The 12,789-nt window shown below is 43.6% G+C and overlaps 1 protein-coding gene across 1 annotated transcript in view; it reads left to right on the forward strand.

Annotated features, from left to right (window-relative positions):
- Positions 1 to 426: 426 nt before the first annotated feature.
- TECRL (trans-2,3-enoyl-CoA reductase like) overlaps positions 427 to 12,789 on the forward strand; it is a 35,904-nt gene continuing 23,541 nt past the window's right edge. The window contains exons 1-4 of the mRNA XM_081166747.1: positions 427 to 727; positions 2,264 to 2,315; positions 8,489 to 8,533; positions 9,906 to 10,009. Coding sequence (XP_081022873.1) covers positions 500 to 727; positions 2,264 to 2,315; positions 8,489 to 8,533; positions 9,906 to 10,009 — 429 coding nt within the window. The 5' untranslated portion in view covers positions 427 to 499. The remainder of the gene's footprint in view (positions 728 to 2,263; positions 2,316 to 8,488; positions 8,534 to 9,905; positions 10,010 to 12,789) is intronic.

Raw genomic sequence — 12,789 nt, forward strand, 5'->3', positions numbered from 1 at the left:
GATCGGCATGCCAAGCTTAGTATAGACGTGCTCTGCATTAAGAAACATCTCCCACGCGGATGACATTTGACTTGCATTTTCATAAATGGACCTGTTTACACACCCGGCTTCTATAGATAATGATGACATTCCATTGCATATCACTTCTGGTTCCTTTATAGCTCTGGCTGTTTTTTCTTTTTTTAAAAAAAACGGACTGGCTTGTAATTATTAGCAAATGAAGATAAGGAACGGAGCAGGACATGTTGTTTCAAACATTGTGTTTAAAATAAAAAAAAGGTAACACAGCACATTACAATAGCCCGCTAAATATAGTCACGGATTAGAGACCCATTGTTTCCAATCCTGCTATATAAAACTAAGACTCTCCAAATGGAATGTCACTTGACCTTTCGTGTTCCACTGGCCTGTGCTTGTATTTAACTGATGCCGGGACAACAGATTTCTCCTCAGAGGTGTCCAGCGTTGACATGACAGGCCTTAGTGTTTTGTTCCCGCCATGTTCAGGAGACATAAGCCCAGCTCTTTGGAGCACAAGAGAGACCTCGCTATCCATGGACCTGCACTGCCACATAATGACACGAGAAGTTTCTTCAGCTTGTCTCAGCTTGTCCTCTCGGCTGGCCACCTGAAACCGCCTCCAGTCTTAAGGCACTCCAAAACAACTTACTTTGAAGTGGAGATCCTTGATGCCCACAGCAAAAAACAGATTTGTGTAGTGGACAAGGTGAGTCGATGTGGTTTGCATGTTTTTTATCACACACTACCTACTCCAGCACGCTGTGGGATGTGTGATCTTAAATGCATGACTTGCCCTGCAAGCCAAACTCCACTGACTTGGGAGTAAGCCCCACTGAATTCAATAGGACTTACTTCTGAGTAGACATGATTAGGAGTATTCTGAGTCTTGCTTTCCTGCCTATATATATGGCTACATGCAATAATTTTTAACCTCCTTTCTGGCCAAATTGTAAATGCATCTAACTCATTCTACAGCTTGATAGGAAGAATCAAATTGTGTTATTTTTCTGTGATGTTCATATTGCAGCTTATATTTAACTTTCCATAGGAAAGGACAGATTTGCCTTTTCTTTTTTACCCTGTGGCACTGATGAAACCCTGTAACTTTCAAACAGGGCAGTGAATCAAACAGACCTAAGTCCAGAACTAGGCTTTGGAAGATGGGATGCATTTATCTGTAAATCTCAAATTCTGCTTTTCTGCCTATTCCTCCCACCCTCCACTATAAATGAAGGCTGTTTTAATATTCTAGGCTAGATTTTTTCACAGTATTTGACTCCTATTTAGCAACAGCTATAGATTCTTCTGCAGGAAGACAGAACAAGTTTGCACTCGTAATGTCCTTTACTGCAGATTTCAACATTAAAATAATGCTGAATATTCGGAGTCTTGCTGTTCAGTGCCAGTGTTTGATATCTGATGATATTTAACATTGGATATTATGGTAGCAGATTATATTTGACATGTGATGGTATTTTAATGTTTGATTTTCAGGATGTGCAATCCTATGCATATTTACTCAGAAAGTAAATCAGTAGGACTTAGTCCCAGATAAGCCTGCATACATCTATATCTATATTTGTTATATATCATCTAGATTTACTACTTTAATTTGATAGGAGGTATTCAGTTTCCATAATAGTCTGCGTTTTACATTCTCATTTGAAACCAGTGTTTCTTGGATGCACTCAGGCCATTTTTGTGGTAGAAGGGTAATAATAACGTATTTGCATTGTACTTTAGAAAGTGCAAAAGTCCTTCACCTATAATCCTTAGAACAACCCCATATTGCAGCTCGTATGTTATAAAGGATTGACAGAATTGCTGGCCTAAAGGAATCTTGTGCCTGCATAATAGAGGTGAAATTTGAACTTACTGACTCATAGCTCAGTCATTCGGCCGCTCTGACACCAGCTCATGGGTTCATAGGAACTGAACATCTATCTACATGCATGCCTTAATGTGCATGTTGTTACATCATTTACATGAGCCTGCATTTGTGAGATGTGTGTCCTTTTTAAAAAATAATAATAATGAGAACAATGGAACTTAAAGTGCTTGACTTTGGTTCAGTTGTGCCCAGGGAGTATGGCACAGTTCAGATTGAGAGGGAAATGTTTTAATCTTCTTAAATACTTCTTTGGGGTCTGTTAGAAATACAAAAGCAAAGCAGAGTAAAAAACAAAAAAAACAGACGAGACAAAGCCGAGTACAACATATTTTCTTCCTCTCCAATTTTCAGATACCACCATCATCAACGCTTCTCGATGTAAAACATAAGTTTCACAAAGTATGTAAGTACCTGGCGGGGCCTATTGCATAGGGAAAAAGCTGTCATCTATCACCAAGAACTCAGAATAAACTGTATGTGTGTGAGAGAGAGAGACAGGCCCACATCGAAGGGGTAGGCAAAAGGGGGCTTGTGTCTCAGGTGGCAGACCAAGAGGCAGCAAACAACATACCGTATTTTTCCGTGTATAAGACTACGTTTGTTTCCTTAAAAAATAATGTCAAAAATTAGGGGGCGTCTTATACACGGGGTCATCTCCCCCCCCCCATTATCTTAAATCTGAGTCCCCCAAAATGGGGGGCATCTTATACATGGGGTGCATCTTATAGACGAAAAAATACGGTAATTTTTCATACTTGCCACAGCCTGAAGCAATGCACGAGCAAGCCCTTTTGGAATGGGCTTATTTACAGAGTTTGTTCTCCACTGGTGGGGATGGAAACAGCCATTTGGGATATGAAGGCATGGGAGAAGAGATGGGTAGTGAGGGCGAAAATGGTAGGGGAGAACAGCGAAAGGAAGAGCAACCAGCAAGGTAACTGGGTTGGAACTGGTTGAAAAAGCCTGCCATCGTAAGCAGGTCTACTCAGAAGTAAAATGTAAAGGTAAGGGGACCCCTGACCTTAGGTCCAGTCATGACTGACTCTGGGGTTGCAGTGCTCATCTCCCTTTATTGGCCGAGGGAGCCGGTGCACAGCTTCCGGATCATGTGGCCAGCATGACTAAGCTGCTTCTGGCGAACCAGAGCAGTGCACAAAAATGCCATTTACCTTTCCGCTGGAGTGGTACCTATTTATCTACTTACACTTTGATGTGCTTTCGAATTGCTAGGTTGGCAGGAGCAGGGACTGAGCAACGGGAGCTCACCCCGTCACGGGGATTCGAACCACCAACCTTCTGATCGGCATGTCCTAGGCTCTGTGGTTTAACCCACAACACCACCCACGTCCCTTACTCAGAAGTACGCCTTATTAAATTCAATGGAGCTTACTGCCAGGTGGATGGAGTTAGTAATGGAGGCATTTGTCTCCTCTTTTTGTGTGGGGGTGGGGAATGGGCTGTAATATGGTGCATAGTCTTGCTTCGCCGCATTGAGCGCAATCTCAACGCAAGTTATATGAACTGTTGAAATTTGCTGCAATTTATTATATGTATGTGTCAAGCAGACACATACCTGTAGGAGATAAATTCTGCCTCATGAGCAACAAGTTTCCCACGAGCCCATAGATATTTAGAGACAACTGAGTGTCTTCTAGTGCTGGTGTTCATTCTGTCTAGAGTTCATCCACATGGGAATTCAGAGACAAAAAAACCCTCATGTGACTTCTGAAGATGCAGAATGTTTATTTTCTGAATCAGAAAGTGTTTATCTTTCCTCTCACCACAGGGCAATCAGTCACAAATACTATTAGACTGGCAAGTTTTTAGAGAAATCCCAGTTGTAAAAGTATTGCTTTTAGGGACTTAGTGCTTAATGCAATTGCCTTAAAAATATCTCTTTTTTAATTTAAGTGTTTAATTATATAGTTGCGTGTTGAGTCCCACACAATTGCCACCCAAAAAAATTCACACTTCACACATCAATTTTTGTTTAGGTTTTTGGCATAATTTTGGCCACAACTTTATTCAAATACAAAAAATGTGAGTGGTTGCTTAGGCATTGGTTATGACTATCTGTCCATGCCCTCAGGGACAGAGCTGGCCTTCCGGACACCAACGGAAGCCAGTGTGGGAAACAAGTATTGGGTGAGAAAGTGAAGCTGGGCATCAGTCTCACACTTCTCACCCTCATGTTCCTGTGGGGCTTGCATGGCCCAAGTCCAACTCCCTGAACAAGGACGAAAGAATGGCAAGCCCCTGGATTCCTTTAACGGAATTCCCATCGCATCATTTGGAGGGATAGGCACTTACCCCTCCAAGCACCAATTAACCAATGCCTAACCACCAACCTTACAAAGTTGTGACGATTTGCTACACGGTAGGCAAAAACCAAATGGCACCAGCCAATCAGGCAGATGGCAAAATTCCTACCAGGCCCCCGCTCCAAGGTGAACGACCCCATGACAGGCATAGCAAGGTCAAGCGAGCAAAACAAAAAACCACCCTATAAAAGGGAGGGAGGGCGGGTGTTCCGGTGCAAAACGGCCAAGAGAACTTCCAACGTCTGGCCCCTGTATTTAAAGACTCTAACCCCCTCCTCCAAATTTGGCAACAACAAAACTGCCCCAGCAACCCAATCGTAACCCCTTAGGAGGCTTGGGTCTCTCACAAATCTGCCTAGTCATGGCAAGGTGGCTTGTTACCCCAACCGCAACACGTGCTCTCTGTTAGGGAGAACACGCTCTGTCAGTTTAATTCTGGAACTGAAAGGAACAGACTTTTCGAAGTTTTACATCTAGGGCCAAATGAGAAGTGGAACTGGAGATCTTATGTTTGCTTTTTTGAAAAAAGTTAATACAGTGGTACCTCAGGTTACAGGCGCTTCAGGTTACATATGCTTCAGGTTACAGACTACGCTTACCCAGAAATAGTATAGTACCTCTGGTTAAGAACTTTGCTTCAGGATGAAAACAGAAATCGTGCTCCAGCGGCGCGGCAGCAGCAGGAGGCCCCATTAGCTAAAGTGGTGCTTTAGGTTAAGAACAGTTTCAGGTTAAGAATGGACCTCCAGAATGAATCAAATTCTTAACCCGAGGTACCACTGTACCATCAGCAGCACACCTGAATCAGATCAGGAGACCCACCCCACTTTCTGCCCCCCCCTTTTTTAAAAAAGCCAAGCACATAAAACTGAATGTTAAATTCTTGTAAATTGTTGGTCTATTGTATTTGCTAAACTTTAACAGGCCTTTATTCAAAGGAAGCTTGGGCTAGGTTTCCCTGCAAGCCTCTCGTCTATGTATTTGATGCAGACTTGTTTAATTTGATTGAAAAGGTGTAGGAAAATCCACCCTGATCATGGCTGTTCTTTAAAACTTGTAAAAGTGAATCCAAGGCTTTCTGTAGGAATCTTTCCTTTATTTACTTTAAGACTGCAAGCTTTCTGCTTGACGTTCACCACTGGGGAGAGGGGAGTAGCAGCAGTGCAGACTCCCTGCGACAGCAGCGTGGGAGAAACGCATTGGCATATTGCGTGAGCATTTTAGGCAGAATGTGCACATATTGAAACATAAGGACATGTTGGTCCATTCTCCCCATCAGCGGTGATATACTTGCATCAGCATAATCCAGTGTCACACGTTTTATTAATCAGAGAAAATGTGGCTTAATCAGCTATATGCAATGTTGAAATAGAAATGTGTGCAGCTGCTATCCCAATATTATGGAGGCGGTGCAGATAAAATAGCTTTAATCACCACTCTTTCATACATAAAGCTCAGCCTTGATTGATTCCTGATTTGGTTGATAACTAAGAGGGAGCTAAAAATAAGCCACCACAATGCTGTGGAAACTGGTCCTCTTCAGTGTTACAGCCAACTAGCCAAGCCACCTTTCAGGAAGCGCCATTCCCCTGCCCAGGGGTGTAGGAAGGGGGGTGCAGTCTGCCCCGGGTGCCATCCTGGAGGGGGGGTGACAAAATGGCACACCGCGCGGGGGGGGGGCGGCACTTACCGTGCCCAAGCCACACATTTCTCCTGGGAGTGACATGGTGACTTGGGACCCCATGCTGTCCGAAACAGCTGTGTGGGGCTTGTGTCCCCCAGATGGACTCCATGCGCGGATCACCGCGACGTCCCCGTGCGCAGATTGCTGCCCCGCCCCCGTGGGCAGATCGCCCTGCCTCTGCCGCTCCGGGTGCTGGAGCAGCTAGCTACGTCACTGCCCCTATCCTCCTGGTTTTCATTCCCCCCACCCCCATAACAGACACCCAACATTATTCTGCGCATACTGAGCATGCTTAGTCTGCATTAGTCTGGGGTGTGTGGTTTCGGGTTGCTTTTTTTTCCGCTTAGAAAATTTATTCCTTTACAGCAGTACCTCTAGTTCTTAACCTGAAACTGTTCTTAACTAGGGGTGTGCTTTCGCTAATGGGGCCTCTTGCTGCCGCTGGACCGCCGGCACACAATTTCCGTTCTCATCCTGGGGCAAAGTTCTCAACTCGAGATAACTCTTCCAGGTTAGCGGAGTTTGTAACCTGAAGCGTTTGTAACCTGAGGCGTTTGTAACTTGAGGTACCACTGTATATATATTTATTAGAGAGAGAAAGAGAGAGAGAGAATTGAAATACTTTATTGTCACTTGTACAACTTCTATACAGTGAGATTACATGAGCACCCCCCACTCAGCTCTCTTAGTCTTAATTCCCCTCATTTACTGACGCACACCCACCAAACCCAAAAGTCAGTTGCCCTGTTATTATCTTTTCATTCAGCAGCCTAACAGCCCACAGATAGAAGCTGTTCTTTACCCTGTTGGTGCGACTAATCGTGCTTCTATATCTTCTGTCCGAGGGCAGGAGATCAAGAAAGTGCCAGCCAGGGTGTGAATCATCCCTGAGAATTTTACTCACTCTCCTGAGGCAATGTTCTTCCACTATTTCATCCAGCGGATTCACGGAATAGCCCATAATATCTTCTGCTGTATTCACCCGCCTCTGTAGGCACTTCCTATCAGTTGATGTCAAACCAGCGTAACCACACTGTGATGCAGTATGAAAGGACACTTTCTATTGTGGACCGGTAGAAGGAGATCATCAAATGTTGATTGACATCGTTCTTTCACAATACTCTGAGGAGATGGAATATATATTTGTACTTCTTTAAACATTTGGGTTTCCTCAAGCCTGTTGACATCTCACCTTGTGTTTTGGCTATGTAAGGATTAACACTCAGAGAACCGATGCCACAATTAGGATTATACATGGGGCCTGCAACAAAATGTTACAGTAAGGAGCTTCTTCTGTTCAGGGATTCAGCTAGTCACTATATCCACACAGCCCTATCCCAGATTCCCTGCCTGAATTCCTTCTTAAATGAGCATGCTTAGTTGGAAGGGGGACTTCCCTTGGAGAAGTGTTTATTATTATTATTGCTAAAGTGCTAAAGCGCTCTCTCTCAATCTCTCTCTCTCTCTTTGTATTTCTGCAAACCTGAGATTTTCCTCCAGCCTGCTGAGAACACAATGTCAGTTGGATCTTCTCTGTTTATATACTTGTTGACATTCTCAAAGAACTCTAAATCTTGTGGGAGACAATACTTACCCTTGCAGAAGCTATGCTGGTTCTGCTTCAACAAGACTTGTTTTTCTATATGCTTGGTAATTACATATTTAACAAAGCTTTCCACCAGGTTCCATGGGACAGCTGTTAAGCTAACCAGCCTGTAATTTCCAGCATCCTCCCACATAGCCAAACCAAAGTAGCCTCAGTATATAAATAGGTGTGTATTTCATCCTTACCCCATCAGTTAAAATTGGTTGAGGTCAATCAACTAAATTTTTAGTTGGTTAATCTACCAATTTATAAGCTAGAACTCCTAGCTATTAAAATACTAAATAAATCCATTGCATTCCTTTGCAGCGGGGCTGGATAATTTCTGGGGAGAAAACAAATATGTTTTCCTTTTGCATTCACATCTGAACTCCCTGGTGTCTTGTTCATATTTTTTTCATATTTTATAAACTTTTAACAGTGACAGTATTTCAGTTCCTCTACCACAAGCAGTACAAATTTTAACAGGACTGTCCAGGCAAAGTGAAGCAAGCTCCCAATATATATATATTTATTTTCAGACAGAAAGTCTTCTAGGTGGTATAGCTCCTTCCCAGGAGCATTTTCCAGTCTGGGGGAGAATGAAACACAGGGTTGTCAAAATGATACCGTTATCTCTCTGCAGTGACATCGAAGTGTTCTTGAGAATTCTCAGACACTTGATTCCCATTCACCTTAAATGACATTTATGATGACCTTTGCTATTTAAGGCCTGGACAACCTAGACATCAAAATTGATGCATTTCACGTTCACAGAAAATATGTGCCCTGGTTGATATGAAAGACACATAAAGTAGGGGATTTAAATATCTTTCTATTAGGTTAGCTGAGGTCTTTAAATCTCTACTCTGCTTTTGCACTGTGCTCTCATTTGTTGCCAGACTGTTCTTTCTAAGAGCAACCTTCTTATTCTTTTTTAAAAAAATGTTTCAGAATGAAAGGTACATTTTTCACTTATTCGAATGCAGGTCCCCAGTGGTCGCCATCTCGCATAGGCCTGCGACTTGAACGCAGTAAGTACTTGTTTTTCTGCCAAGGTACTCCCCAGCTGGGTTTTCCAAACTCGGGTCTCCAGCTGCTTTTGGACTACAACTCCCAACATCCATAGCTAGCAGGACCAGTGGTCATGGATGATGGGGATTGTAGTCCTCAAACAGCTATAGGCCCAAGTTTGAGAAGCCCTGCTCTAGAGCTTGTTTTCTGAATGAATTTCCACATTAACTTTTGTACATGAGAATGAGCTTCCCAATGTTTATAATATGGATAGACAAACCAAGAAATAAATGTTTTGCTATACTGACTGTGCCAGTTTAGATTTCCCCCAATATTTTCACAGATTTGCAAATGTGAAGATTGTCTTATATTTTATGTATGCATTGCCGTCTTCAGTTGCTAGTCTTGCCAAAAGATCTTTGGGAAGTGAAGGAGGGGTGGTAGCCCCAAAGGTCAACCTCCTCTCTGACCAGCATGAACATGGTGTGTGTTGATAGCACTGAACCATCTTTGTTGTTCTGTTTCTTTCATGCTGGCAAGAAAGGAGATTGCTTGCCTGTCCTCCTTACCGGCTAGAACAGGGGTTCCCAAACTAAGGCCCGCGAGCTGGATAAGGCCCGAGGGACTCGTTTATTCGGCCCGCAGCAACACCCGCTGCCGACGCCCGCTGCACTGCGTGGCTGCCCACTTCTGGGTCAGAGGAGCACCAGAAATAGTTTGTGCGCATGCACAAGCATTATTTGCACATGCGCAAGTGTTATTTCCTGTGCACCTCCGGGTTGGAGGAGGCCCGTGCACATGCACACAAGCTATTTCCGGTGTTCCTCCAACCCGGAAGTGCGCAGGAAATAACAAATGTGCACGCGTATGGGCACGCGCTCCCCCACCCTCTGGTCTGCCATGTGATCGGCACTGGAGACATAGGCCTGAGGTGCGGTAAGTTTGCTGACCCCTGGGCTAGAAGCGTGAATTTGAGCCATGAGGAACTCACCCTTTGCAAGTCCACCATTTGAGCAACTTGGGCAAATAAATAAGACCTGGGACAATGTTCTCATGCTGCATCCTTAAATCAATGTCAGGCGATTTCTCTGTGAAGGTATTGCATCAAATGCTGACCACATAATGTTTGGTCACTGTGGTATATACCCCAGTGACTTGTCCTGCAGCTGTTGCAGACTTGGTGTAATCTTGTGCTCCCATTCAAAAGTGATTTGTGGACTGGCAGGAAGCAAATGTGGTATGAGGCCATTTGAACGCTACCTGAACAGATTTGGCATTTCAGTGGCTATGTGTTAGTCGGACATCTCATGGAATTGGGCCAAGCATGTAACACATAAGCAGTGTTTCAGTTCATACTGCATGTCACCTCCTTCTGTTTCTTTGTTATCATAGATGGGTCTTACTTGAGAGACTCCGTCAACATAAAGGCCCTTGCAGCTTCTTCTATCATTACGCTGTATTTCACGGACATGGGTCAGCAAGTCACCTGGACAACAGTAAGTTTAACTTTTGGTAATATTTACACGGCAGAGTTGTGCATTAACTTGACAGGTGCTTCTTGCTTTGTTGGTTTTTGCGTGTTGAGTCCCACAATGCCACCCCTCAAAAAATTCACACTTCACACATCAATTTTTTGATTAAGGTTTTTGGCATAATTTTGGCCACAACTTTATTCAAAATACAAAAAAATGTGAGTGGTTGCTTAGGCATTGGTTATGACTATCTGTCCATGCCCTCAGGGACAGAGCTGGCCTTCCGGACACCAACGGAAGCTAGCGTGGGAAACAAGTATTGGGTGAGAAAATGAAGCTGGGCATCAGTCCCTCACTTCTCACCCTCATGTTCTTGTGGGGCTTGCACGGCCCAAGTCCGACTCCGGGGACAAGGACGAAAGAATGGCAAGCCCCTGGATTCCTTTAACGGAATTCCCTTTCCGCATCATTTGGAGGGATAGGCACTTACCCCTCCAAGCACCAATTTAACCAATGCCTAACTGCCAACCTTACAAGTTGTGACGATTTGCTACGCAGTAGGCAAAAACCAAATGGCACCAGCCAATCAGGGAGATGGCAAAATTCCTACCAGGCCCCCGCTCCAAGGTGGACGACCCCCTGACAGGCATAGCAAGGTCAAGCGATCAAGAAAAAACCACCCTATAAAAGGGAGGGAGGGCGGGTGATCCGGTGCAAAATGGCCAAGAGGACGCCCAACGTCTGGCCCCTGTATTTAAAGACTCTGACCCCTCCTCCAAATTGGCATCAATCAAAACTCCCCAGCAACCCAATTTTAACCACTTAAAGGCTTGGGTTCCTCACCAAATCTGCCCAGTAACGGCAGGGTGGCTTGTTCCCCCAACCGCAACACATGCTCTCTGTTAGGGAGAACACACTTTATCATTTTCTTTTTTAATATAATTTTTAATTATTTTCCATTTAATGCTATACCTTCACATCATCATTGTCCACTATACCACCCTGGCTCTTTGGCGCCTATCGACTTCCTTCCCTCCCGCCTCATGGCTTTTGAAATTTATTTTTATATCATTGCAATTTATACGTTTTCCAATTCTAATTAGACTTGTTACAGAATGTCTCAAAAATTAAATAAATATAGATAGAAAATTTCTCATTACAAGTCATTGGACAACTCTGCTAGTGATGTTAATTGCTTACAATAATTTTTCAAATATCGTATGAATTTACTCCAGTCTTTTTGGAATACTTGATCATGCTGGTGTCGGATTTTTCCTGTCAGCTTCGCCAGTTCTGCAAAGTCCATCATCTTCACCTGCCACTCTTCTTTCGTTGGTACTTCTTGTTGTTTCCATTTGGGGGCTAAAAGAATTCTTGTTGCGGTTGTTACACACATAAACAGTCTTTTAACTTCCCTTGGTATCTCGTCACCCACTATACCCAGTAAAAAGTCTTCTGGTTTTTTAATAAAAGTATTTTTTTTTAAAAAAACTTCTTTAACTCATTATATACCATTTCCCAGAAAGCCTTTACCTGTTTACAAGTCCACCACATTCCCTTTCTTTACATTTCCAGCACTCATTAGTTCTTGTCTTGTACATTTTAGCCAATTTAGCTGGTGTTAAATACCATCTGTACATCATTTTCTAGGGACGTGGGTGGCGCTGTGGGTAAAACCTCAGCGCCTAGGACTTGCCGATCACATGGTCGGCGGTTCAAATCCCCGCAGTGGGGTGCACTCCTGCTGCTCGGTCCCAGCGCCTGCCAACCTAGCAGTTCAGAAGCACCCCCAGGTGCAAGTAGATAAATAGGGACCGCTTACTAGCGGGAAGGTAAACAGCGTTTCCGTATGTGCTGCGCTGGCTCACCAGAGCAGCTTTGTCACGCTGGCCACGTGACCCGGAAGTGTCTGTGGACAGCGCTGGCTCCCGGCCTCTAGAGTGAGATGAGCGCACAACCCTAGAGTCTGTCAAGACTGGCCCGTACGGGCAGGGGTACCTTTACCTTTACCTTTTACATCATTTTCATAACATTTTCTTTAAGTGCACTGCATGCAGTAAAATTAATACCTTCCTTCCACAACTCGTCTTTATCATTTTCTAATGAAACTTCCACAAGTGCTTCCACCATGCCAGGCCTTATTGTACATTCCTGGAGCTCCTTTGGACAGAGGTTTCGGTAGATTGGAACTAGCTTATCAAAAGAACCCATAATAGCTAAAAGCCTGGCTACAAGTCAAGAAGCACCTGTTTCAAATTTCAACTCTGCAATGACCTTACTAGGCAACTTACTTTCCCTCAGCAATATGGGGAGAATTTGACTGCTCTTCCTTATAAGGTTGTTGTGAGGATTACACCAATATTATGTTTTGTGCTGCCTTTTGAATATACAAAAGTGAAATATAAATACAACTTGTTCCACCTCGTATTCAGTGCATGCAGCACAGTCCCTGGTCTGCTGCAGCTCAGCCGCTGCAAAAAGCTACATGATTCATCTCTGTCCACCATGGTGAAACATTATGTAATTAATTTTTATTCCACACCATTTCAGTGCAGAGGAAACATAATGCAAATTGGAAAAAGAATGTCTTACATTATGTATCATTGCACATCGTTCTCAGACTGAAAACAACAGCAAATGCCAATTGTATTTGCTGGATTAATTCCTATTCCAAACATGGAACAAATAAGTGAGCACCAGCAATTTTCTGCTGCCATTTTCATTGGCATTCTCTGACATCCCTAATCGGAGAAATGTAAATTTGGTCAGTTCATGGAAAAACACAGATCAAAGTACACCCTACA

Source organism: Podarcis bocagei (genome assembly GCF_964188305.1).
Source record: "Podarcis bocagei genome assembly, chromosome: 13".
Classification (NCBI taxonomy): Eukaryota; Metazoa; Chordata; class Lepidosauria; order Squamata; family Lacertidae; genus Podarcis; species Podarcis bocagei.